This window comes from Monomorium pharaonis, chromosome 8 (assembly GCF_013373865.1).
Source record: "Monomorium pharaonis isolate MP-MQ-018 chromosome 8, ASM1337386v2, whole genome shotgun sequence".
Lineage (NCBI taxonomy): Eukaryota > Metazoa > Arthropoda > Insecta > Hymenoptera > Formicidae > Monomorium > Monomorium pharaonis.
In genome coordinates, this window is record NC_050474.1 from 23,268,285 (window position 1) to 23,295,670 (window position 27,386).

General features: G+C 38.7%; 3 protein-coding genes and 1 long non-coding RNA gene across 11 annotated transcripts in view; 1 reads left to right on the top strand and 3 right to left on the bottom strand.

The window, feature by feature from the left end:
• Positions 1 to 2,526, bottom strand: part of LOC105835954 (protein shank) — a 116,401-nt gene extending 113,875 nt beyond the window's left edge. For 2 of the 7 annotated variants that reach the window (XM_012679640.3, XM_012679639.3), the window contains exon 1: positions 2,103 to 2,526. The gene's annotated coding sequence lies outside the window, so the exon portion shown is untranslated. The remainder of the gene's footprint in view (positions 1 to 2,102) is intronic. The other 5 variants (XM_012679646.3, XM_012679644.3, XM_012679642.3 and 2 more) reach the window with 4 other exon arrangements.
• Positions 2,527 to 4,681: 2,155 nt separating this feature from the next.
• Positions 4,682 to 8,260, bottom strand: LOC118646869. The gene is made up of 3 exons (XR_004964281.1): positions 7,695 to 8,260; positions 6,988 to 7,079; positions 4,682 to 6,384 (listed from the first exon to the last, which is right to left on the bottom strand). It is a non-coding gene; the product is annotated as an uncharacterized LOC118646869 (long non-coding RNA).
• A 734-nt stretch (positions 8,261 to 8,994) lies between these two features.
• Positions 8,995 to 13,297, top strand: LOC105828789 (OTU domain-containing protein 7B). 2 transcript variants are annotated; one of them, XM_012667284.3, is made up of 9 exons: positions 8,995 to 9,418; positions 10,362 to 10,595; positions 10,675 to 10,933; positions 11,115 to 11,265; positions 11,343 to 11,714; positions 11,811 to 12,127; positions 12,214 to 12,372; positions 12,462 to 12,537; positions 12,607 to 13,297. In XM_012667284.3, the coding sequence occupies exons 2-9, from the start codon at positions 10,376 to 10,378 to the stop codon at positions 12,709 to 12,711; spliced, it is 1,659 nt and encodes a 552-aa protein (XP_012522738.1). In that variant the 5' UTR covers positions 8,995 to 9,418; positions 10,362 to 10,375; the 3' UTR covers positions 12,712 to 13,297. The 2 variants fall into 2 exon arrangements, with proteins under 2 accessions (XP_012522738.1, XP_012522739.1); XM_012667285.3 differs by lacking the exon at positions 8,995 to 9,418 and adding an exon at positions 9,477 to 9,915.
• Positions 13,298 to 14,247: 950 nt separating this feature from the next.
• LOC105828785 (ubiquitin-conjugating enzyme E2 R2) lies at positions 14,248 to 26,998 on the bottom strand. The gene is made up of 5 exons (XM_012667281.3): positions 26,278 to 26,998; positions 20,519 to 20,605; positions 17,053 to 17,150; positions 16,699 to 16,833; positions 14,248 to 15,938 (listed from the first exon to the last, which is right to left on the bottom strand). Exons 1-5 carry the CDS (start codon positions 26,449 to 26,451, stop codon positions 15,716 to 15,718), a joined length of 717 nt encoding a protein of 238 aa, XP_012522735.1. The 5' UTR covers positions 26,452 to 26,998; the 3' UTR covers positions 14,248 to 15,715.
• Between the last annotated feature and the right edge of the window lie 388 nt (positions 26,999 to 27,386).

The following is a 27,386-nucleotide window of genomic DNA, read 5'->3' on the forward strand; positions in this document are numbered from 1 at the left end:
TGGGTCGCATAGTCGCGGCACGTATATTATCAGCGATCTTATCTCACGACGTATTTAAATGACATACATGCCATGTACACGATGTACACACATATGTTTATGCTTTGCAGATACGCAATAAACTTGATAGTTATATATACTTGAGCACTATCGGTTTACGAAAAGAAATGACCGCGTTAAAATTTTCACAGGCAATTAAAAATCAACTAACGATCCTACCATCTTATTTCTTGACTGTTAAATTATTTCGATATTGTGTGATATTCTTAAAATAAGGGTAAAATTCAACTTTTAGTCGTGAAAAACTCAATCTAAATACAGGGAAAAATGCAAGTTTAAGATAAACAGTAATTACGAAACTACTTTTACTTTTTCCTAATGACCCGGATTTTTTCTATTATGTTTCCCCCGCGTAGAAACAATGACTCGGAAATGCATGTGTACACGAGTTAATGTTAATCATTCCCGATACAATGAAGATCTCCAGGAGATACGAGACCGAAATCTTATTTACTCGTGCTTCGAAGGACGCAGCGAAAACGCAATCCTACGCAGGATACGACGACAAAGACGACGAAGAAGGCTTATTTGGACGATTCTATTTACATCGACCGCGAAACAATAGAAGAACACGCGTCCTTGCACGCGAGATAATAAAGTCCTATGATATTACGCGATTACGTTACATCCGTTTCGCGTTCGCGTGGAAAACGTGAAAATTGAATGGCGTGAATTACATTTTCTCTAAGGCGCCAATTAGTGTGTCGCGAAGAGCAAGTGTCACGATAACAGAAAACGTCAGCGAAATTACGTTCGTGCGGAACATTTAATACGGCAGCATAAAGAAACCGCGCTGAGGCAAGAGGCATTATTGATTATTTATGTCGATGCTCGCGACGTTTCTGCAAACGATAGCAAATTGCTCGCGTTTGTCAACATCCTTGCCCGCCGAAGACGATTGTGTCACAGCCGATTGTATTACATATCGCGTGCCCGCGAGACAGCAATCGAGATTGTCATCCTAATTTTACACAATTTCAGACGCGCAGTTCCGGCCACGATTCTATATTTGTCATCACGTACGAAGTCGAAAGGAGCGCAACGCTAATCCCCCAACGGGAGTGAAAAAAAATTAGAAGCCTTTCGAGAGGCGGGTTCTTTAAATATTCAAGAGAGTGTAAGTGAGTGTCTCTCAAATAAATTTCTGGATTTACGGAAACCTGGCGAAATTACCGTCGACAAGTGTAGAAACGTTCCCCCTCCCTCATCCCCTGAGAGTCACTTTGCACGATCGAGCAACCTTCGACGCGCGCGTTACGTAAGCGTATGCGGACGCTTACGTGCGAAAACCTGTTGTCGAACGCGCCGTCCACGGGGAAAACATCGCACGTGTGTGATGCTGCCTTTCTAGAAAACGCGGCCGCGCGCTTCGCGAGGAAACATCGCATTTTACAATGCTGCCGAGGAGTTATCCCGCCGAGCGAGACCGCGCGAGACGGCCGTAGCGTTGCAATTTTCCAAGTGATAAATCTCAGTTTCGGAATAAAGAGCGGATTAGGACGCTCTGATTCTATACATATAACAACATTCCATGTTTAATCCACTGATCTGAATTACGCGGCGTTGGATCAACAGGAGACGCGAGCGGCGAGAGGAGGAATGTTTTAGGATTAAAATATATAACGCGCGTCAAGATTTATGTGCTGGATTTACGCTGATTTATGTGCCTTTACCTTTAATTTAATTCTATCACACGTTATTCAACGCACACATTTGTCCAATCGTGTCGCCAAATGTATGCACGTGTGCACAAAATACGCAAGTATTAAAAGTCGCCGACTGCAGGCGAGCTTTAAATCGTCAAATTTGTGTTTATGAGAGACAACGAGCTACGAATTTCTCGTCAAGCGGACATTTTTCTCGGCATTCCCTAGCCGAGTGCATCAAGAAGGATCGCCTGCAGTGCGTGCGCTCGAAATCAATTTCGTCGCGCCATCGTAATAACGTTGTCGATCGGTTCGACAAGAGCACAAGCGCGTGACAGCTGTGAGAGGAGGCGCGCTCCGAAATACGAAAGATAAACATTCAAGAGATGTACTCACCACACAGCCGGGGAGAATCGACCGCGTCTCCGGGCAGAGGGTGTCTCCTCCGTTTCCTCCCTCGTGGAGCGTGCGAGGCGGCTCCGTTAGTCCGAGGTCCGAGGTCCGAGATCCGAGGCGACACTTTAATCAGGCGGTTGCGAACACACAACACTAGATAGAGATCCGCGGACACTTGATCACGACGACGCGCGGGCACTTCGTTCTCGCGGACGCGGACGCGGACGCGGCGTGGCGCGTTTCAACGTGACGTTTGCGCGCGGATGGTGAACGGCGGGACGCGGCGACGCGACGCGACGCGACGCGGACGGCGGACGACGACACACGCGTCTCCACAGGCTGAACTCACGCTCCCGACTGATCGCCCGCGCGCGCGACTCGGGCGATCCCGACGACGACGCCGCTCGTGGAAGCCGACCGAACCGCACTCCTGCTGCAGCAAACGTTAAATTTCGATCGGCGCGTGCTCGCTACGCACGCTGCGTAACACCATAATACAGCTGGAGCGAGCGCCTTGCGACGAGAGCGGAAAAAAGAAATAAACGATCGAGCAGCTTCTCTCTCTATCTTCCTCTCTCTCTCTCTCTCTCTCTCTCTCTCTCTCTCTCCCCCTCGCTCCCTCGCAAATGACTCCCACGATGCATACACCCCTCGTATCGTTATCTCAATGAGAATTCCTCGTAGGTAGGGTTGCCATATTAAAATTTTTTAAACTAGAACTTACCGGCCTAAAACCCCGGACATTTCTGTTGCAACTCCGGACATATACGAGAATACGTTAATTACACGTAATAAATATTATAAAATCATACGATAGTCTACATCCAACTGTAATTTGCCGTATCAATGCGTTAAATGTGATACTAAACACGAACTAAGTAAATGCAGATATCCGCCGCATACACAATTAGAGAAGTCAAAACTATTTTGCGTCAATTGCAATAGCTACGGCCACCCTGCCTCGTATAGAGGCTCTGTCCCCAAATAATTGAGAATAAGAATAGAATTAAGAACATAAACACTAACGCCAATAACACAAAAAAATCAAGACGAGAACCATGGACTGACGTATTAAGAAATTGGGACATAACATAATTTTCGACAAAAAGCACTATTAGATCCGAAAGATGGAGGAAACAAACCACTTTCACTAACGGATTATTTTTTCCAATGAAAACTTTTGTCTTCGCCTAAAGGGTATACTTTTGTAAGTTTATTAAGTATTTTAATTTTATTATATTTAATTGTTACTCAGCCGCTCAATAAGTGATGCCATGAAAAAAGCACGGTAAAGGAAATAAATAATTATTTAAAACCCCGGACGCACATAATTCTTCCGGACAAATTTTTAACGCTTTCAAAAATTTCCCCGGACGTCTCCGAATGCCCTAAAAAAGAGGACAGTGTCCGGGAGAAAGAGGACGAATGGCAACCCTACTCGTAGGGCCATTTTCCAACGCGCGTTCGCACGCGCGCGTCGACCCGCTGAAAAATCCAAGCCGTAATATAGCCGTTTGCCGCGCACGTACGAGCTTTGAGATTTGATACTTTCCGAGAATCGCGCGGTGGTGCCTCTGCACGTGTTACCAACGGCCGCGAGATGAAGGTAAACCTCTTCGCGAGTGAGGAATGTTAAAGTGACAAAAATCATCGAGAATGGCATTCGAGGAAATTTCATTCAAATGTCGATAGAAATGATGTGCGATAAACGTATAACTTTGTCGATCAAAACGAAGAAATATACTCGCTTCACATTCTATACTTCGACAAGATGTTCATATTTATTGGTCACGTGCAACAATAAACGTTTTTGAAAATAATGCGTTAAAAAATGCAAAGAAAAATTTAAAACGTTGTTCAGTTCATAGATTCGAAGTTGTTATAAAAAGTTAAAATACATATTAAAATGCATATTTATGTTATTCAATATTAAAATAAACTCTAATAAATATATATATTTTTTATATAGATTGAAAATATAGAGTTAAAATCTTAAAAGGCGAAAGTTTGATACGTATTAATTTTCGTTTTCAGCAAGAGGAGTATACCTCGACTATCTTATACTCAAAGTAAACAACCGTTCCTTACGTATTATGAAAGAGAAAGAACCCATGTATGTGTACATTGTTGAATAAAAAAATTCCGCACAAAAAAGAGAGAGAGAGAGAGAGACAGAGAAAGTCCTCGTGTTTCTCACAAATGTTCTAATGAAGTAGGAGCTTCTACTAACTCTTTATTAACGTGTGTTAAAATCTTGCATTGATAATGCTTCAGGCATCTTTCAAACATCGATTTTACATTTGGCTTGAACACATATTCATGCTTAGTGATATCGTCAACCTTCTTAGCCTTTTTCAGAATAAAAGTAGAATTTAATTCTAGTTGAAAAAAAATTTTGCAAGAAAAATGCAGATGTTATATTAAACTTTCTCGGTACCACCATTATAAAAACACATTTTATTATGTTAAAAAATAACATTTAGTCCTAATCATCATAAAAATACAATCTTTATGAATGAAATAATAAAAATTACTGTCTCGATTTATAAATTACACAGATAAATTAACATATATTTCAAAGAAATTATTTAAAAAACTCCATAATCTTAAGAAATTATCTTTTATTTATAATATTCATGCTTTGTGCTAAAAAGATTAAGTACGATATTTAAATGATTACATATAAAAACATAAATATGTATTGTAAGCAGGAAAATATTGATATCATCGCTGATTGATTTGAGAATGTGACAACCGACTGCGAAATCAAGAATCAACTAACGACAGTGACAACAGGTCACAGATTTCGAATGTTAAATGTCAATGACCGTGAGAGACAAAAGTCGGGATACTTGATTTCATCCCCGTCCTGTCCTTAACTGTAAATGGACTCGGGCAAAGATGACGTTGAAGAAAGTATCGGACAAGAAAAGGATACTCGTATAATCCGTTTCCAACATTCTGCCCTGGCACCATTACCATTATCATTACCATTCCAAAGTATCCTTTCCCTTGTCCCACCATCCCTCTCGTCCATCCCTGTCCATAGTTACTGCGGTAAACCGTATTTCCAAGTCGACCAAGTAAATCACCAATCGGTCGTCCTCTCGATTATTGAGTGCTACTTTTTCCTATCTCTGTACCGCTTATATACTTTTCCGTATTGAAAGAACAGTTTCGAATCACGTAGCATAATTTTGCGCTAAACGGCTAATATTAAACAGAGTGAAAAGTTCTAATACATCACGTGTATTTCTACAATATTGAAAATAATATATATTTCTCTAATATTAATAAATTCTGATTATGTAATGCAAATTATTAATTGTAAAAAACTCTAAGACAAAAATAGTATTTACTATAAAATTGAGAATATTATTTGTAGGATTTACCGAAACGTTTTTTAACGCATTTTAAACAATTTTTAATTAATCGTCATAAAAATTACAGCTACATAGTTTTAATAGAGCTAATTTGACTAATTTTCTCAACCTGTTAAAATAAAATAAGTTTAAAGAATTTTCATGTAATTATAAAAGTTATATAACGAAACTGCAGTAAGAAAAGCTATAATGTATCGATACTTTTTTCTCGACTGTGCAAGAAAGTTTCTTTTCGTGAAACGCGTCGTGTTTAAAAGGCCTTCAAACTTTACGATGCCTGACGAAAGAACAGAGAACCGTTTGACGAAACGTGCACCATAAAAGCGAGTTGATTATACCAATCGCTGTATAAGCATTGTATCAATAATCATAGTTTTTTTACCGCATCATCGTCGTAACAGCATTTGAAACCGTACTTTGACAATCGCTCATTTGTAAAAACATTGTGCTATTTTATATAAATTTATTTAATAAAAATGAATAAAAAACATTCATATACGTTACAGTTACAATAAATATGATATTCACAGTATTTTTATTTCCAATAAATACATTGTTTCATCTGCATCCGCAGAGAATTTTATTTTCTACATACATGTTATATAATCTAAATTGTCTACATTGCATAATTTCGTGATTTATTAAATAAAATGTGTGCAAAATTTGAAATTCTTTTTGTTAAAACAAGAAAAAAATATTTTGTATTTTATTATTTACTCACAGAAATGCAAATTCAAAATAAAAAGATGATTGTCAAAGCATGGTTTTCAATAATTATAACACAAATAATAGCAAATAAAAAGACAGCAGATGATATCAATATTGTTATATGTACGTATAAAAAATATTAATTTACTCACTAGTCGTTGTACCCTAGCTAAATATATCTTCAGATATACCTGAAAAAAATATAATTATTATGAATTTTATTATACATTTTATGTACGCTAATTATCACATATTAATTTCGGTTTAATTATACAACACAATAATAAATATTTATTAATACAACAAGCCGTATAATTATTTTTATCATTTAATTAAATATACTGATTATTAATTTAAATTTTCGATGCAATTATTCCCGCCTTGATATTTCAGTTTAATTATTTTTTATATATTTTTTAATAATTTTCTCTGTTCATACATTCATCAGATTTCCATCAAAAAGCTTACTCTTGAAAAAAAATAATTAGGAAGAATCTTAAATTAGAAACTCTGACATTTTTTAAAGAAAATAAATCAAAAATTCATGTGTATTATTAAATAAAAAATTAGAAATTGAGTTCCAATTATAATTATACAAAATTAGTCCTGCATTCATATTGACTCATTGTTATTATAATTAAATATTTGAATAAATACAATATAAATATTTTTATATTAAAATATAATATATCATGTAAGACTTTTAAAAATAAACTCGATAAGTAATGCAATTGTGCATATGTATGTCACCAAAATAATGAATGTATTTAAATAATAAATAACAATTGCCTCACCAGCTAGGGTATTGTATAATTTGCTTCACCGGTTGCTCCACTGGTTGCAAATTCCGTTTTAGAAATACTCCGCATTAGTTTCATCAGGAATACTGAAAACACGCACTTAATTACGCATTGCCGAATTCATTCCGAAAGTTAATCCGCACGTTTTCTTTCGAAAAAAACCGTAAGAAACACGAATTTGCATCGCGAGTCGCCACGCCGCGATTTTCCAAAGCGCGAGACAGCGTATTCCATAAATGGAGTCAGTAATACGAGATAATTATGGTTACACGGAATTCACTTGATGGAACTATCGTTTGCATTGTATCATGTGTAACGGCTACGATTGCACGTAGTTAACTTAATGAAACTGTGGCACATTCCCCGCTTACCATCTTCCAACGTAATATATCGTATTATATTGATACACACTATACACACATGCAGTGGCGGAATTTTGTCAAGTGCAACAATCTAATTACGGCAATTACGTCCAGTGAAAAGCACGCTAATCGGACGTCGATCTCTTCGAAGGAATCGTAAGAGTCATTTTCCCGTGACATGGCATCGGAATCTGTACCCAAGGACAACAAGTCATGATAACGTCAAAATAACATTAACCTGAACCGCGGTCGACCGAAAAGTGGCTTGGACAACCGTTTTGGAACTATTTTGACATTACGATAACGTTATTTTACTTGAACGCTCGCCGACAACTGTACCTGCTACAACGATATGCTACGACGCAACGTCGATTGCGAATATCCAAGTCCATCGTGCACATCCGCGGGAATCCACACTTCCCCGTGATCGCCCATCACTCTAGTCACCACTCCCGACAAGAATTTCCGTTTGTCACACACTTTTTCCGCGATAAAACGAGCAAAAACGAGGAGCATCCGCGCTCGTACATGTTCTCAACCGACGCGCTCCATGAAAGTGTCATGGCGGCCTCGCGGGCCACGTAAGCGCGCGCGCGCGAAACAGTGATCCGTTTGAACTGAACATTTCAAGTACGGACGATTAGATGATTAGGCAATGAAAATTTGGTGCTTTTCATGCATGTTTTAGACAGCTACAATGTTGTACTTGATATTTTCTAGAGAAATTTAAAGAAATACGAAAGAATTTGTTTGCAGAAGACGCGAAAAGGGCAAAATAATTTCAATAAAATTTAAAATTGGCGCGTATGTAAAAGCTTGTAGCAAATATCACGTAGATGACGTAGATATCGCGGATATGACGTATAGGAAAGGGTAACGTTAATATGTTCAAATTTTTCTTACAGAAATATGACCATATTATGTCCATATTTAAAATCATACATGTTATCTCGTGACTTTACAAATATAAATTATCGATTTCTTGCCCTTTCCTTTTAGTCATATACCTAAGTCGATATTTTCGTTAAGAATTTATCTTTGTACCACTAATATTAATTATCAGACACTTCGTAATTTTTCATAAATAAATTCATTTCAAAATATTTATGAATGTTTATAATAAATGTTTTAATGTCGTCATACTTTGCCATCTCCTGACCAAGATATTTTCGTGAAATAAAAAATTCTTTACGAAATACATGTCAAAAGGATTGTCAGCAGTGACACGAAGAAATCAGTTTAAAACCATGTGGCGCCATCTGACGTTTCTCATTTTAATCACAGTGCTCATTGAGAACTCGGGGTGTAGTACAACGTAAATCTTTTTTTTCTTTTCAACCGCGTAACTCCGATAAGACTCCAACTGTAGCGGTTTACAATATTATCTCGTAAGTGTCAATCGAAAAAATACATGGCATGTAAATACAGACGAAAGTATGAGTCATCGGGTCTTATCTGCCGTCGCCGAAGAACCTGATAGCGTCATCACGCGCGTATTCGTATACGAATGCAGAGTTCCCCTTCGATCGCGGTTACCCTCTTTTTCCTTTTTTGCGGACGCTAAAGGAGCACGGAAAATTCGCGCGAATCATTCGAGGCGTGCCATTCAGCGCGTGACGCGCACGCGTAAATGACGCCTGGCTGTCACGCGACGTCGTCGGGAGTTGGGACATGTGATGTGACCCCCGTTCCCGTTTGAAGTTTCGCCGATTATCGTGCGAGCCACGGATTCCTGTGCGCAGTCGGACTCGGGGTCCTCCCACCACCGTTGCACCTGCGAGACGCCGCCAGGCGGACCCTAGGTTATGTCGCCGTGTTTATACTCGCCGTGATCCCCGCGAGAGAGAGATCGAATTCGGACATCCCGCCCCCGTCACCCCTCGCATCACCGCGCGCGCACGGCCCGTCATCGCGGCGGCGGGCCTCGTGGGGGATCGCCTGGGCGAAATATGAGAAGGATACACGCGTTGGGACATCGACTGGGACATCGGCCGGAAAATCAGCAGCCGTGCTACTGCGTCGCGTCCGCAAGCTAATTCAAGCTAATTCGATTACGGCTCAAGGTTTGCATCTTCCGCTTCGTTCTTCTTCCCCTTTTCTCGTTTTTCCTCTTTCTCTCTCTCTCTCGTCTTTTACATCCCATGTATTGGAGCGAGACACGAAACTCCCACGCAGATGTTTACGCGCAGATGACAGTCGAACGAGAGCGAAAGTCGCATTTTTCGTCCATGAGGTGTGTCCTCGGTGTGCGTCGCGATCGATTTCACGCGTTGCCCTTTTTTTTTCTTTTCGCTAAAGGTGGTGGCCACTACGGAACCTTGTCCTATTTCTGTAGGCCACCTATATACGTATGTATGTGGATATATATTGTACGTACATAACGGCGCGTGCGATTACTCTGCTCTGACATTCGCGCGTAATCGCGGCCGGTTACGAATCTATTGTGACCTTGTGCGAGTGCGTTTTGTCACCGCATCATCGCGGCTGTTGCATCGTTTGTTTACAGCTTAGAATTACCACATAGAACTGTCTCGCTCTCTCACCAATCCGACAAAACGCTGTAATACAATTTACTCAGTCTCCATAAAGATTCCGTTTAGATTACACAGATAATAAATTGCCAACTCTTAATATCGAAAGTTATTAAAATTAAGGACATTCATACTCTTATTATTTATTTAGCTTTCTAAAAAAAATTGACGAATGTGATGTTACTGAAAAATACGCTGGTCAAAACTTGTTGAATGCATTTTGATAAAATTTTGGAATTAATCTGAAATTTTGTAGGTTACCTGTTTAATCTAATTAGAGTTAATTAGCCTGATAATATTTAAAGATAATGCTACAGTTTACTTTGAATAATATCGAGTCTTGAGGTTATCTAATTATCTGTGCAGTATAGATAAATCCAATCTTTAATGCCCAAAGCTGACAAGCTGTGACTAATGACTGATGACTCATGACTTATTTTTTTTAATGCAGATTATTTTTGTTGCTCATTGACAGAACACAGCTGTGTTATGAGTGTGGGTTTATCCATGTATGATGGCTTGGAGAGCGAGAGTTCTCCCGATAATGCCCTGGAGAGCGCGGGTGGTACAAAAAAACTGGCCAGAGGTATCTCTCGTGCGACTGAAAATGCAGCAATTGTCTCCTACGCTCGTTCGCAATTGGCAGCCCTAGGAACACCTGACACCCCAGAATTCACGTTTTCATTGCCAGACTTGTCTGTATATCCAGGTATTTTTTCTGTTCAAGTGTATCATATGTATCTGATAAAAATAAAGTTTTTCTAATTGTTAACTGATATTTTATTTAGATTTGTTCCGTAAATTCTTGGAGAAAGATCTTATAGAGAATGGATGCCTGAACTCTTTGGAAGCTGCAGGTCGTTTAAACTGGTGGTACAAAAGTGGAAGTACTAGAGTTCTTTGGCCACTAGCAACATCTGGAGATGGCAATTGCCTGCTTCACGCCGCATCGTTAGGAATGTGGGGCTTTCACGATAGATTACTTACCCTACGGGAGGCATTGCATAATACTTTAACCAAAGGAGAGTACAGACATGCACTTTTCAGGTATAAAATTAAGAAATGTTAGTTTAAAGCAATACTTGATATTATTGTACAATGTTACTGATCATCTTAAGACTATATTGAGTTTATTTTGCATTGTCTAAAGGAATACTTGTTGCTTGTCTAGCAGTTTTAAAAGTATACTAAATAATTGAGAATTTTATTTATCTACTCTAATTTTTAGACGGTGGAAATGGAGACAAACAGGTTTAAACGCCGCGGCTGGATTATCATATACAGAAGCGGAATGGTTAAAAGAATGGCAAAGTATAGTAGATATGGCTTCTCCTACAATCAGAAATCAGACCGCTACCTCTTATCAAAGCCTTGAAGAAGTACTTATATATTTTTTTTTGTTTCGTTGACTATTGATTGTGTTATTTTAGAGACTACAATCTAGCTTTTGTTTCAGATACACGTTTTAACCTTAGCTCATGTCTTAAAGAGGCCTATAATAGTTATAGCGGAAACAATGCTGAAAGATGCAGATGGAGTAGCTTTAGCGCCAATCCCATTTGGTGGAGTATATTTACCTTTGGAAGTGTCACCGTCGCATTGTCACAGAACACCCTTATTCTTGGCATATCATTCTGCTCATTTCTCCCCGCTTGTAACAGTAGACGGATGCAATGATTACGGCAGTGCTTGTGGCGAAGGAGTTAGTATACCATTAGTGGATCCAGACACAGGCAAATTATTGCCAGTCTTATTTGCCGTAGATCCTGGTCCTGATTGGGATTGGGTCGACGGTTCACGAGAGTTGTTAGCTTGTACACAGGATACCGTAAGTAAATTTTATTACTAATTATATTTATTCGTATATTATTAATAAAGTATTAAATTATTGATAAGAACAACTTTTATCACATGTTGCATGTAGATGGAGATTTTAATGCGACAATATTTAGACTGCGAATATCAAAGTTTCACATCCGAGGATATAGATAGGCTTTCTGATGCAGATGGTTCTTTGTCAAAGACTGCGAAGCAATTGTTAGAGGTCGCGAAACAATTCGGTTCTATTGGTAAATCTGTCAGTAAAAAACTATGGTCTATGACGAATAAAAGGCCAAAGAGTCCTCCTTCCACGAGTGGTGGAATTTCCACAGAAGGTTTGTTGTGTGTCAGAATAAAAAGTAGACGTCATCAGTATGTGGATCAAATGCTTCAAAATTATCTTCAATGTGCCCATGCAAGGTATTTCAATTTCGTTTTTTCTGGATTATTTAGATCGATGGATTTGAAGCTATTGAATACTTATATAGATTTGCCGTATGTTATAGATTTCTACAGGATCATCAGGTGGACGACACAGGTAGTGAATTGAATTATGGTGCCGGAAGGTCCAAATTTTATGCTGCCAGTGATCGTGGTAGTCATGCGAGCGTTAGCAAACTATTACCTACTAACACAAACAAAGATCATACGCTTTATCTTTCGAGGTAATAATTGCAATATTTTTATTTGTTAAATTATAAATTGTAAAATTTCTTTAGTGATTGTGAAGAAAAAATTAATATTCTTTTCGCAGATCTACATTTTATAATGATCAAACTTCATCTAATAATACGGGGCCAGAGACTTGGAACAATAGTGACAATTTAAAGGTATGTCAAATAATTTTTGAAATAATAAATTCTATTAGTCATAAAATTGTTTTGTTTAAAATTGCATAGGGCACTGTGAGGGAGTGCCGCAGTGAACACTGCCAATTCTTTGGATCGCCAGAAAAAGAATATTACTGCTCGCAATGCTGGGCTAATCGACATTATCGTTATTAAACGCCGTCCATGATGACACACATGACAATAATCTCACTTTAATATATTATCATTCGAAGTAAACTATTAAATAATTTTTAGATCTAATATTAGCTTATTTATAAGATAAAGCTTTATGAATGTCCCACCAACGTCGTCGATAATATTACATGTTGTTTTCAGTTTTGTTTTTTTTTGTCATGTTTTCTTGTATTTATTAACATTTTCTATTTGAAAATTGCATATCAAATGCACAGGGTTCAACTAACCGACATAAGCATTCGTTAAAACGCATATTTTATAACGTTCCAAATTTCTAAAAAAAAAAAATTTTTTTGTACTCGAGGAACGATTTTTTTTTACGATTTCGATGTGCCTTCTGTCTTATGCGCACGGAACAAAAAACAATGATCTATATCATTATGATAGAAATATTTACTGACAACTACCTCCACAATTTTCGATTACAATGATCGGTATAATTATTATTCTACAATTTTTTTTATTTATAAAAGATAATATAGAAATATTGTGTTTATAATCTCATTATCCTGTGCAATCGTTGTGCATGTAAAGTTGTGTGAAGAATAAACCATATTTTTATATCTATCGCGTCGTTATTTATTGATTCGTACGAAATATATCAGTAGTTAAAAAGATACACAGAAACCCAAATATTTTGCCATAATAAAATGTATTTACACATATTTCTTCACATTAGCCTATCATCATGTGAAAAAGGTAGTAATTAATAATAAATGATTAATATTACTTGACATGTTACCCATATTCGCTAAATTATCGACAAAGCATATGTGTGGTAGTATTACGCTAATTTTATTAATAACTGTACGAAGAAAAAACTATTGGTATGTACAAAAAGAGGAGCAAAGAATTATGCGATATATAAATTATTGTTTTTTTTTTTCAGTACTTTGCTGTATGTTTCTATTATTAAATAGCTATATAAGAAAAACATGAAATGAGAAAAGATTTTATAATACGTCGAAGGAACTAGGGAATATTCACTTCAACTATCATGTTACTACAAGCGCAGAGTATATGCTTAGCTATTGGGATTTTTAAAAATGTCCTCTTGCTTATATTTTTTATCATTTAAACACTTTCAACATCCGATATTGGTCTTTCATTGAAGTGGCTCTAAAGAAATAAGTAAAAGAATACCACCTATATATTTCACGTCTTTAAAATTGAGTTTCACGTACTATTTACAATTTCAGTCATACGAGCACAGATACACTACCAGAGTCGATTAGTTTCCGATATATCTTTCACTTAAGTAGTAAAACTTACATATTTAACCAATTTCATCTGGAGAAAGTTTAATTTTCTCTTGATGGTAGCAAAGAGAGAGATCTTTAAGAAAATTATAAATTTTTATGGAGGAGACTATAGTATGCGTGTACAAGTGTCATCATAAGTGTTCTTCTTGAGATATTTAATATCGTTCATAATCAAAATTAAGATGTGAAAGTTATATCGTTCTAAAAGCCGTGATTGAGTCCGTCGTTTAAACCCGAAGAAATGAAAACATGATTGCTATTAACTTCATTTTGTAATTCAATAAAATAATACGGCGAAAATATTGGTATGATTACATCGATATATAGATGCACATACATATATAAATATAATTAATGATATCAATATATAACATGGATTCTAACGTGTGAGAGATGTGAAATTTATTACTGACAATTTTTAACAAATCTTTTTCGGCAGCTTATTTTTTCTTACACTAGATTGAATTCTTCTCCTGTTTTTTTTTCTTTTGTGTTATCGTAACATAAATAATTATCCAAAACAATGCAAATTTTATATGTAGATATACTTTTAGGATCAATTGATGTACCCATTTACAACTTTGAATAAGAGGCATGCAACTAGATGCCCAATGTAAAAAAAATTGATCATGTACTTACAGTACTTACATATATTATATGATCATTTTTATCGAACGTTTGTCATTGCAAGGTAAATCAATTGGTCCGTTCCTATTTAAAAGGATCAAAGTGCCAGCCACAACACAACAAGCAAAGTGCTCCTATCCATTTATATCCATATCGTACGCACGCGCGTCGTATGCATATTGCTTAAGTTAAAGAGCTTGTAAGCACGGAATTCTCTATAATTTCATACGATAATTAATATTCCAATTTCCTTTCTATTAACTCTCGCTCAAAACTGAATCATTCTTAATCCTTTGTAATTCTGGGTTAATTTTTTACATAATTTAAATTAAATGAATTTTTGCGGAGTATTGTATTTCATACATACACCGTACCATATCATTTTGTGTAACACATATATTAAGCTTAATATGTATGTTTAATATATTACGTATTACACAATATAAATAATTAGATTTTCTAAACGCGCGATATAATGAGTAAATATTCATCACAAAATGATCCAATTTTCGCTGTCTAATAAATATTTTGACAGTGCGAGAGTTAAAGAATATTACCTTTCATAAACCATCAAGCAGTTAGCTTTTACTTCATGATAAGAAATCATGAAAATTATTTTATTTTTTAAGAAACAAATTATAATAAGTTATATATAAAACTATATCATTATAATAAACTGTAATAGTGATGTTTAATTTGCAGCCCACTTGTGAATATTTTGCGATTTGACATAATTGAAAATATAAAATTATATTAAAGCATACGTGTGAGTGTGCGCGTGTGTGAATATAGTATATATACACTACTGAAATAAACAGATCCACGTAAGGCTTTGCCCATTATACAGATATAAATTTGTTTAAAAACTTAAATAACAATAATTAGCGATGGTTTAAGAGAGACAATCTTATTTAAATTTTTCTTAAAATACTTTGTTCTTTTCCAACAAAAGAATATTTGAATTTTGATAACGTATCTGAAAAAAATAGAGAGATCATCCGGTTTAGAAGCTCGTTAATTTATTAATCTATACAGAACTGATATATAATTAGCGGATTCGCGGGTTTTTTTATTATTATCATTTAAGAAATGGATCACGATTCTCCATTGCCACTATCGTCGCCGTCCTCGTAATCGGTCGCGCTCAACTGCTCATCCTCATCGTCATCCAACTCGTACTCGTCATCGTAGAAGTCCGTCATATCTAGCTGCTGTTCGGCCGGCCTCGCACGAGTCTTTATGCAATAATCCTCCAGAGTTACAGGCACGACAATACCTTCCTTTTCTGCTTCCATCTTGGCAGCTTGAGCTTGTTTCCTAGATACAGAGCATGTACGAAATATATATTGACAAAATATATATTTCATACCGAGCTGCTTATAGTCAATGTTCTGTTTGTCGAACAAAAATGACTTGTTTAAAACTCATTTTTAAAAAGGTATATTTAAACCTTTAGTGATATATGACAATCTTAATAGAGAATTTTCTGATTTTCTAAATGCTTTTTTGACAGGCTCCTGACTGCTCGTGAAATAAAAGCAAGATCCTCGAAGAAAAGATTTCAACAAAAAATTTCCCGAAATTTTCTAAGAATTTGGAACTTAAGTTATGCATATATAAATTTTCTCGTTATATCTTATGCATAGATAAAGGAACATAAAGAGTATAGAATAATTTAGTAAATATTCCTTCATGCACACAAAATTCCAAGAAATTACTCGATTTTAGAGATGCTTTGGTCATCATTTACAACGCAAATTATTATTTCTAAACAATATCCTCATAAGAAATCATTTAATACAATTATTAAAAATAGTTTGTAGTTTTCATTTTCGATTATTAATTAGGACAAGCAATAGTTTTTCTACACAGGTTTATGTGACCGCTCTAGCGTTAATATATGTATATATATATTTACGTTACCAATATTCTCGTTTCCGCAGTTATCTGTTTTGCACACAGTCAGCGCAGTTTTTAGCACGCTATGGTTCCGGTAGCGGTATAATTCCAATGAAAACGCGCAAAGTTCTCTGCAACCGCGTGATGTCACGCAACGGCATTATTGACGATGTCTTACCTTATGATATTTTCATATTCTTTGTCTCTTCCTTTGGAATCACGCCAACGTCTGTACATCACGGACGCGTCAACGTTGGCTGGACTATACGTATTGGGCTCGTTCAACAATGAGATCACTGATAGCAGGATGGTCCTGAGATGAGAAACACAATCGATTAATAATTAATTCTAGCATAAATATTTTAATCTATTTTATTTTAATGGTTTTCAAATTTTAGCAATAAAACACAATCTTGCTGCAAGTTTGATTACCCTCAGTTTCAAGTTTTAAGAATTAATCGCTAGAACGCGGACGATTTTAATTTCTATCAATTTCAATTTTTCCTTTTTTATCTTTCCGCATTGCACTCACCTGACATTTTGAGTTGGATTCCACCTCTCACAAGGTAACTCTCCACTCTGTGGATCATCAACCGGTGGATGCAGAATTGATATGCACAGATCACCGTTCTATACAGAGAAAGAAATAGTTTTTTAAATTTATACCGAATTTTTTAACGTTTATTGCATTTTTTGTTCAATCATTCGATTAATATAGTATCGTTTTGTTTTTTTGCTTGACAAACTGAAATTTATGTTATTTCTAGAAGTTTATTCAACGAATTGTGTCTTGTATTTACTTGCATACAATAAATTGTTGTTAGCACTGAATTATTCAACACAAAGCTCTGTATGTATATGTGTGTGCGTGTGTATAAAATATATTTATAGAAATCGCGGAAATATATGCAAAACTTCTATAAATAAGTTAAATTTACTGTTATTTAAGAAAAGAGCAAGAATCACGAGTTGTGCGAACGACGTTCATGATTCTGTTTTCCTTTCGCCAACGCATGGCGACCTCGGTGTTTCTGGTTCCGCGTTTATTGTCCCTGAGAAAGCGTTGTCGCTCGAAGGACGAGACCTCCGGATGTACCTTTACGGTACGTAAAGAGAAGTGACCGAGGACGCCGCGGTTCACGAGTTCTACCATATTCGGAGGTGAGAGATGATTTTTTTTTATAGCTAAGATTATACATTATTAATATCGTATAAAACCACCGATAAGATTGCAGATAGCGCAAAGAAAAAGATGTAAATCTTGAGCTGTACGGCAAACGCGTGCGTGCCAAACATCATGAAAATCGCAAGAAACTCGCTACGCCTCCTCACAAGAGAACCACTTCTATCTTCACGTCGCCTCTGCACGAAGACGTTCGGCAAGCAAGTAGGACAAGGCGCATCGTGGTTTCACCGTGGCTCGCGACTCCGAACACCTCGTAATAAGCCACGAAGGCGAAGGCGAGCTCCACGAGTAAACGCCCGGTACTTGACACGACCGCTCCGACAGCGATAGCATCGCTGTGTTCGTGCATGCATTTGTACAAGTCGACGCATAGGAAACGCACGAAGTGCAACTGACGGAGGTGACTGGCACTCCGATGATCTGTAATATCGAGATCTACACAATGAAAAATAACAATGAAGAAAAACGAGATGTTTAGTTCAAAATCCTGTATATATTTTATATACAGAAAAATAAATCAAACAATGTTTCTTTACCGCGTATGTGAAACTGTAGTCTGTACCGTATTACTGTACAGACTACATTACATGATTCACGCGTCAACGAAAAGAAAACCAAGGAAGATTCGCGTAATGCGCAAGATACACACGCGTACAAATAATATGAATTTCACGACGGGGAAAGTTGGGCTGCGAGAGAAGAGCGAATCGTGCTCGTGTTAAGCCGAGCGGTATATCGAGTATAAACATTCTACGACGGTCTGCTTCAATTGCGAAAGACCTCTACATATTGGAGTAAGTGCCGTTTCCTTGAGTATTTGCGCAATGCGCAGATTATCATCGAAATAAAATTTCACAAAGAAAAAGCGAGATAAGTCGAGTTCTCCGCGTATGATTAATTTCCTTTGTACAACCGAGAGTTACTCTTTTATGGCCTGCCTCGCTGAACGTAGAGATCGTATTTTCACTTCACAGTTAGTAGCTTCGCTATGATCACACGTAAAGAATGGACACAACGTACTGAATGAAAAGATGTTATTTAACGTTTCTTGAAATTGAATGTGTTAAAATACAAATAAAATTAGTATTTAGTAGCATAAATAGAAAAGAAAGTGATGCATCTTTAACCAATTTTGCAAGTTTCATTTTTAGGTCTAAAAATACAAAAACAATTTTAAAATATTTTTTCAAGTACTGACATTTATGTATTTTTTTTAGTAAATTTAAATTTTTGTTTTTTATAAGCTTATTAATGAATTAGCAAACAAACGAACTGTTTTGGACTCTTAATGATTTTTAAAATATTGTATTTAAAACGATTCGATTTTACATTTGTATTCGCGTATTTCTGTATGTACGACAACATCAAGTATGTTATTTTACTATTATTTCCATACTGCACTACAAACACGTTCCGTTTGTAACCAAGTACTGTGAGAATATAACCATCTATAGTCTACGCAATTCACAAACTTTAATATCCTCTCTTCGACAGGCCAGACCTTTAAAAAAAAAATTATTCGAGTTTGCCTCGTTACTCATAACACGTTCCCGTCGTTACCATCCCTATCGACGACGGGCGAGTGGACACGGATGTCCACACGGGCTTTCGACGGTCATTGACTTCGCTTCGCTAGCAGCCGAAGGGTCATATACGATGAACAGCGAGCGAAGAGATGCAGCGGCCGAGGTCGATAAGCGTTTGGGAATGCGATACTTTTGAGCAAATGCAAATGATACTACCGGCAATACGTAAAAAGAACGCGGAAATGCGTTCTCCATTCCCCGGATTATTTCCATTTCGGATGATGCGGCCTACAAAATATTTTGCTAATCTCAATATTTCATACTTGTACTCACTGGCCACACTCGGGCTACACGTTAGCCCAAGTAAGCTGCGCGATGCTTTTATAACAACGTAGAGAAGATATTTTGATGTACCTTATTCTAATCGATATTTTATTTTGCGTGGACGATATTAGACGATAACGAACGAGCGAGAGCGGAGCTTGTAAATGCCGCGATGTAATTCTTTGGCAGACAGGAAACGGCTGTTGTGCTTTCGACCTTTTAAAGTGGCGAACAACACGACGATCAGTCGGCTCGTAAAAACGTCGCGGATTATCAACGGTGTGCCAACTCGGCTGGTCGCGTGAACTCGTTTCACGCTAATCGCCACGCGAATTCACACGTCGACGGATGTGGCGAAAGAATGGGAATCGCCGAGTTTTACAAACATCGAACGTGACGACGACGACGACGACGACGACGACGACGATGACAACGACGACGACGCGTGTCCCGCGATAAATATAGTACGGCCGGACGTTCCAAGAACGTGGTGGCGGTGATACGTCAATATATGAATGCAACCTCGGGCGAGAACTACTACGCAACGCGCAATTTTTCGACTCGGCTGTTTTTACTTTCTTTTTCTTCCCCTCCCGTCCGCCGTGCCGGTGCGTCTCGATGGAAACGACGGCCCGGGGTTTGGACGGACCCGGGTGGTTTCACAAGCGCTGAAAGTGACGATGTAAAAGCTGATGGTTGTAAAAGCTATGGCGGCGGAGGGTGGAAGATAAAGAGAGGCGGACGGACGAGCGGACAGAGCGGGACGGTCGTTATACAGCGAGGGACGGTGAGAGTAGGGTGAGAACGGGGTGAGAGCGGGATGGATGAACGGAAAAGGGACGCAAGGGAGACGGGAAGGGCACGCACGTACATACGAGAGAAAAGGGTCGAAACGGGGAAAGAGAGAGAGAGAGAGAGGAGAGCATGTAGGGGATCGATAATACCCGTATATATTCACTCACCTCATATACATTCGGGTGCCAAACTTTTGTCATGAAACGAATGCTCGGTGGACTGTACGGGTAATCCGGCGGGAACTTCATGTGTGCCTGTAACATAACGAATTGCAAGCTTCGTCAGGGTATATTCTCGACATTCGACTCGACTTGGAGTCGTTGGGACGCCCACGCGTCCTCGCTCACCTACCTATCTCTCGTAGTGAATCGAAACCGTTATAATTTCGGCGAGTTCAATATCCAACGCTACACACACGCCTGTCTTGCGTCAGTAAGGTCGTCGGTTCTATTCTCACGAGCAACGTGAGAAATATTCCCGCATACGTGTACAGCGCCAAAACATTAGAGAACCCGACGAAGTTATACCGGGTTTTTTTTTTTTTTTTGTATCTGCCTATACGAAAAATTCCTTCGAAAAATTATAGCAAACTTTTTTGTCAAGTTTAAGCTCCAATAAATTTCACATAAATTTTATAATCTCTTATTCGCAACAATGAATAAGAGATTGAAAATTAACAAATGGCGCGACAATGATTTACTTCTTACATTTCACGGGAGAAAATCGCAATTCGAATTGATAAAAACGAATTAACGCGGTGGAGGTTTTAATTATTCCGGGACGATCTGTGAATGAACACATCGGAGTTCGCCGATGCTGCGAAAGTGGAGCAACATGGCCGTTTAGAACGTAGCTGAGATAACAAGATGTAAAATCGGAGCGCAGCGGGCCGTCGAGGTCGATAAGATCCAATATTTCGATCGGAGTCGGAATCTCGGGAGGGAATCTGCGACGATATCGATTTCCATTCCAGAACGCGAAAGGGGCGTTTGGTTGTTCGATGCAGGCTTCGTCGTCGGGACACTATATTGATCGCGACCTGGTCATGGCCCAAATAACCACCTCGTCCTCCGGGATAACCGCGTTCTAGAATTAACCTACTTTCTACCGACTACACGCTCACAGTGTCACGAAAATTCTACTCGGACTGCTCCGCGTTGCTCCACGTGTATTCGCAAATTGTCTCGTTGCAGCTTCCAACAGCTTTCGTTACAGCTAATTTCCCGAAACTGCTTATTCAACCGAAATGAAACTGGTGGCTCATGGCCAAAAAAAGTTCCTTCGTCCATCTTATCTCGTAACGATCAATAATATTCCACGTTTAACTTTTATTGTTTCGTGAAAACTTAAACTTTACATTTGTAATTATTATTTATTAATCCCGACTTTCTTTGTGAAATAAAGCAGTACAAGCATAAATCGAGTTTTTCGATTTGTGGCATCACAATATCGATTGCGATTATCAGCGTGCGATCTCACATGACACCGTCATGGAAATATTCTGAGAATTGTCTGCAATGTAATTGCTTTCTATTTTTATATTAAAATCCCGTTCGAATTTTTATATGTCATAATGATTATTCGCCGCGAGTTTCGCTTTTTGCAAAAGAGAGAGATCACGTGAGGACTTTTACAGGTTGCTCGGGAATGGAACTATCACCTCGGCGTCTTTCGTCGCTCCATCATGTGACCTACAAATATTCGCGACCTACTTTGACAATAAGCAACTCTGGTCATCGTTGTGTAAGCTAGGTGACTTTTAAAACTATTCAATCGTGATATACTTGATAGCTGATGAATTCAGACATTTTCACGCAAATGAGGCAATTATTCGATCTGTTTCATTCTTAATTTGATTCTAGATCAGAATGCTACTCATATTTGTCTAACGTTAACACTGCTTTGGGTAAAAATTCATATTCAATACATATTAATAAGAAATTGTTTAGATTTTTAATTTGCAGACTACAAGAATGTTAGAATAACTAAATTAATTCTATTTTAATGCAGAAAAAACCTTATTTAAATTATCAAAATTTTAATAACGTAAATACGTGTACTTGAAGTAGCATTCTGTGTGAAAATTCATTTACAGTAGAATTATGAGGTTAAAAATGAAATAGAGAGATGCAGCACAGTATTTTGTTTAAAATCTGAGTCTGATTTCAATCGCTCTCTCAGCTTTGTATATTTTTATGTGCATAAACTATAACTCATATAAATTCATTTCAATTTTACAAATAGAATTATACGTCACCCACCTTTCGCGTGTCTCTAGAATACAAATAAAGTCTGTAATTTGTAACTCGTAAAAGTTTATCATATTTCTTTTTGTAATAATAAAGTTCTTTTTGCTTCGCAACTCACGAGAAGAAGAGAAAAGGTAAAAATAACTTTTGACTTCTTCAACATGCGCAAGATATAACAAATACGTTTCCTATCAGAATCACAGATCCGTAGGAATCGACAATCGCGGCTTCCTTTAAAAGATTCGCGATATTTCGCGACTATCAAAGAGAGATAGACTATCAAGATTCGCGGACAATCGCGGAAAGTTGTGGCACTTGCAAAATGGGATGCCCGCCATCTCTTCGCGAGGTGAAAGGATAAAGTCTGATCGGGACAGACTTTGTGGAAAATGAAACAGCCAAGTTGCCACGTCGAAAACTGTAAGCTCGTCTGATAGCGGATCGATTTTTCGTGCCGGCGACGAACCGGCGCACGACGATCGTCTTAAGCGGAATGAGATTAGGTGAAAGTTGGTCGGCTGTGCCGATCGGTAAAGGCCTGCTTGCGCCCAGGAATAGAATCGAGACAATGCTCGATGGCATTTTATGTAACTTGGCAGCTGCATCGACGCTCCTCGCCTTTTACCGAGCCGTGCATAAATTTTGATCAGGGGAGACTCTCGATGAGTAGGAACATCATCTTGCGAGATGATCTCTCGTCATAGTCATCGTTACAACCGAACGAGTACGAGACTCGATATCCCCGGTCACACGCGTGCTACTAAAATATTTGGTATTTAATATAGATACTTTGATATGACAATTAACATTTAGTCAAATAATTAATATTGAAAGCTTATCGTGCGCATTTGCACATTTCGAGTACGTAGTAATAAATCGAAGGCAGACTGAAATTTTCCGCTTCAGCTTAAAAGACAATGATCATTAAAAATGAATGAAGGAGGCGTGATTCGATCAGATTGTGTGCATGCACAATGCATTCAGCGCGTTGCGGTGTTTCGTATCATCGACACGTATCGTTGTTCTTGGCGGCGCAACGTTTCTTCCCGATTTTAATAAGTCTCCCTTCCGTTACGTTACTACTTTAGTATTGTGCAAATTAGATTAGGTTATCTCGAGCTGAATAAGACCGTGTATCTACGTTACGAAATTTTGTTTCTCGAGCTTTAGATCCGCTCGATAATTTATTTAACAGGCACGTTTAATTTCGCGAAACTTTTAAAAACTTTCGCGACGGAAAAAGTCAGTCAATTTTAAATTGACCGGAAAAAGCCGTAAATGAAGACAAGAAACTCGGTATCCCCTCCCCCCTCTAAACAATGAAAGGAAGGTACGTAAAGTTATTCATTCACGAAGATACCGCAAACGCGGCGTAAGATAAAAGCGATTGTTTACCTGAGCACGGCGCGAACGCGAGCATTCACCGGTTAAGGGCTAACACGATTACGGTAAAATGGATAACAGATTAATCTGATGTTCCGAGCGGAGCGGTGGACGCAGTCTTTCGAAATAACCAGCAGCACGGGGAGGAATTTCCATGCGCAAGGTGTACACCGTTTGCAAGAAACGCCGCGCTCGTTACCGTCGGTTACGTTGTGGGAAGATACGTTGCGTTACGTGAATAGGCGTTCACTCGTTCACGACGAGGCAGAGAGTGGTTTAGAAAGCGGACGGGACATGCAAAAACTTTGTAGCCGCGACAGCGGCAATGACAGAACTCATTTTGCAGTCCGCCGTTTAACCTGCAGCCGAGCATTAAAGCCTCCTTTTGCCCCCTTGCTGCAACCACGCTGGCTCATGACGTCAGAGGGGAAAAAACTCTTTCCACTTTTAATTCACTTTTCACATGTTTTCGACGTGGAATTTTTTAACGTGATTTTAAAAAGAAAGACGGAATATGAGGCTAACAAGGACTGAAAAAATTCGTATCTGATAACTAATGCGCTTCCCATTTCCTATTCAACTTGGTTGGATATTGATGCAAGAATAATTTATTTTCGACGGCTGAGAAAAGGGGAAGATAATATCTAAATTGTAAGTTAGTATTGTCATCAATCAAGGTATAGTCTCCATGATTCGCGTGCGATCGTCAGAATTCACTTGGCAGGAAAACACTGAGGTTTTCCAGAATTCATAAACAGTGGCTCAAGGATAGAAAACGAATGCACCGTATGCAGCGATCGCGAAATTCCGCATTGTCACACGTGCAAACATTTGGCGACGATAAAAGAGACTCGTTCGAATCGTTATCGGGCTAATTATAGGCGTCGATTGACAAGCCACTATTGTTTCCTCCGTCTGATAAATTTGGATCGTATACAGAATAACAATATAAAACTTATTTCGAAAACAATATTTTGCAACAATCTACGTAATTCAAATATTTCGAGACTACTATAAAATGTAAGTGCTTGATTAATGAAGCCAAAATGCAATTTATCGAGCTACAGTTTATTTTTAGAATTTTCAGAAACGCAAAGTTTCGATGTGTAAACTATCTGCATTAAGATCTGCTGCATCTGTAAATTATTAATCAAAACAGGTAATTCAATTCACGATATCCAATTATAGTAGCGATTATAATCTTTACGATAATATTCATCGAATTGTACAAATGATAGATATGAAATTGATTTAAACTTTCTACCAGGCTTTTTTAATATTAGATAAGATATTTTTAGTATTAACGAATTCAACATACTGCGAATGCTACGTTCGTGATATCGCGCGGCGATAAGTATATTCTAATACATCACATCACCAAGAATAGAATCCGTGTACTTGTACACGTATGGATTTACTGGCAAACCGAAACAGTCAATAACAGTCGAGCTACGTTATGCGCCAAGTTAAGGTACGCGTTATCCGCGTTTTATCGTAAAAAATAGAATGTTTTAATGTGTGTGTATATATAATATATATATATATATATACATATACACGTGAAATTTCGCCATGCGACATATTTAAAAACCGTAGCTTGCACAACGGGTCTTTGTTTATCTCAACGGTACGCAGAAAAACAATGTCAAATATTAGCATCAAATTAAAAAACCAATATGTTCCGTTTAACAATCATTGTTTCATATAGAAACAAAATTATATTCCAATGATAATCCTGTGTGTGTGTTTATATATAATTTATTCTTCCAAGAATTTGATAATTTTAACTTTTAGGAGAACATACTTTTGCCTGAAAAACACAATATATATGCAATTATTTTGATGATAATAGTATTAAAAGATTTCAAGTTCTTAGTTTGAAGATGCTACTATTTGTGACGCGATATTTTGCTTCCCGTCAGCTCATAAAAATTATTATCGAGTAATAAGAATATAATTTTCTTGCTGAAACTATATAAAAATCTTGCCGTAAGCGAGTTACGTGAAGAGCATTTAATGATAGGCGAGGTCATTTCGAAAATACGGATATTCCTGAAGCAATAATGTAGTTTTCTTCTGCGTAGCGCGAGTACGAAGAGCGTTTCCGAATGGGAAATGGAGTGGGAACGGGACGCGTACGTAGCGAGAAGCGCGCGGCGACCTAACCAACAACTCCAACAACAGGGCCGCTGCTGCTGCACCGTGCACGTAAACGCATATAGTCGTCGATACCCGCTCGGCGCGCGGTGAATACACACGGAGCAGCGCGCAGTAAACGGAATGCAGCGGGATACCTTGAAATATCCGCCCTGGTAGAGAGTGTCGGGCGGACCGAAGATCGCGACTTCCCACTCGAACATGTTGTCCTCGTTGACGAGCTTGACGCGGAATCCCTCGACGGGCTCCTCCTGCAGGCTCTTGTACTCCAGGGCGAGCGCCCGTAGCGCGCTGCTCGTCGGCTGTGCCATGTCTCTCCACTCTCTCTCTCTCTCTCTCTCTCCTTCTTTCACAATGTGTCTATCACTGCGAACGGACGAGAACGTTCCGATCCTCGCGCGTCGCGTCGAGTATAGTCACGGATGGACGGACGGTCCGGGACGGTGACGTCTCCCACGGGTAAACGAGCGCGGAACCGCGGGTCCCGCGGGTTCAATCAATCGCGGTAGTCGCTCTCTTGAGCGATGGGAGAAGGAGCGTGAGCGCGTCCAATGCCCAACGGCGACGACGACACACACGTCTACGCGACTCTTCTCCGTCGCGTACGCAGAATCGCCTGGAAACGCGCACGCAAGTCCTTCTCCTCGGTCCTTCTCACGCGTACGCGTACACAGCTCGCGAACAAAGGTGCGCGGGGTGCGCGAGAGCCCGTTACCGTGTGACGAACGAAAGTTGCGCGAGAGACGAAACTTGCCCCTCCAAGTCAACGATGCAACACCCGACGCATTTCCCGACAACAACAACGACGACGACAACGACAACGACGACGACGACGACGACGACGACGACGACCACGACGACGAAGACCACGATGAACACGACGACGACAACAACGACAACGACGACGACGACGGATGCACACGCACGTCTATCCGTCGCGAGATATTCTAACAAAACAGCTGACGTACTCCCTTGCGTCAGCGATCGGAGCGTCGCGCACGCGCGTCCCGCTCGCCTCGGCTCCTCTCGGCTGGAGTGCCTCGATTTAAAAACCACCTTCGACGGGCAACGTTTCTCGGAAAGCAAGCGCGCGACGTTCGGAGGGACACTCGTCTACACCGCCGTTTAATTAAATTGAAAGATAAAAATTAAATTGAATGGAAAGATGAGAGAGATTCCTTCGCATCTCCGTTTATCCAAAACGCGAAAAACACGTACGACGCCTCGATGTCTCGTGAAACGTCGA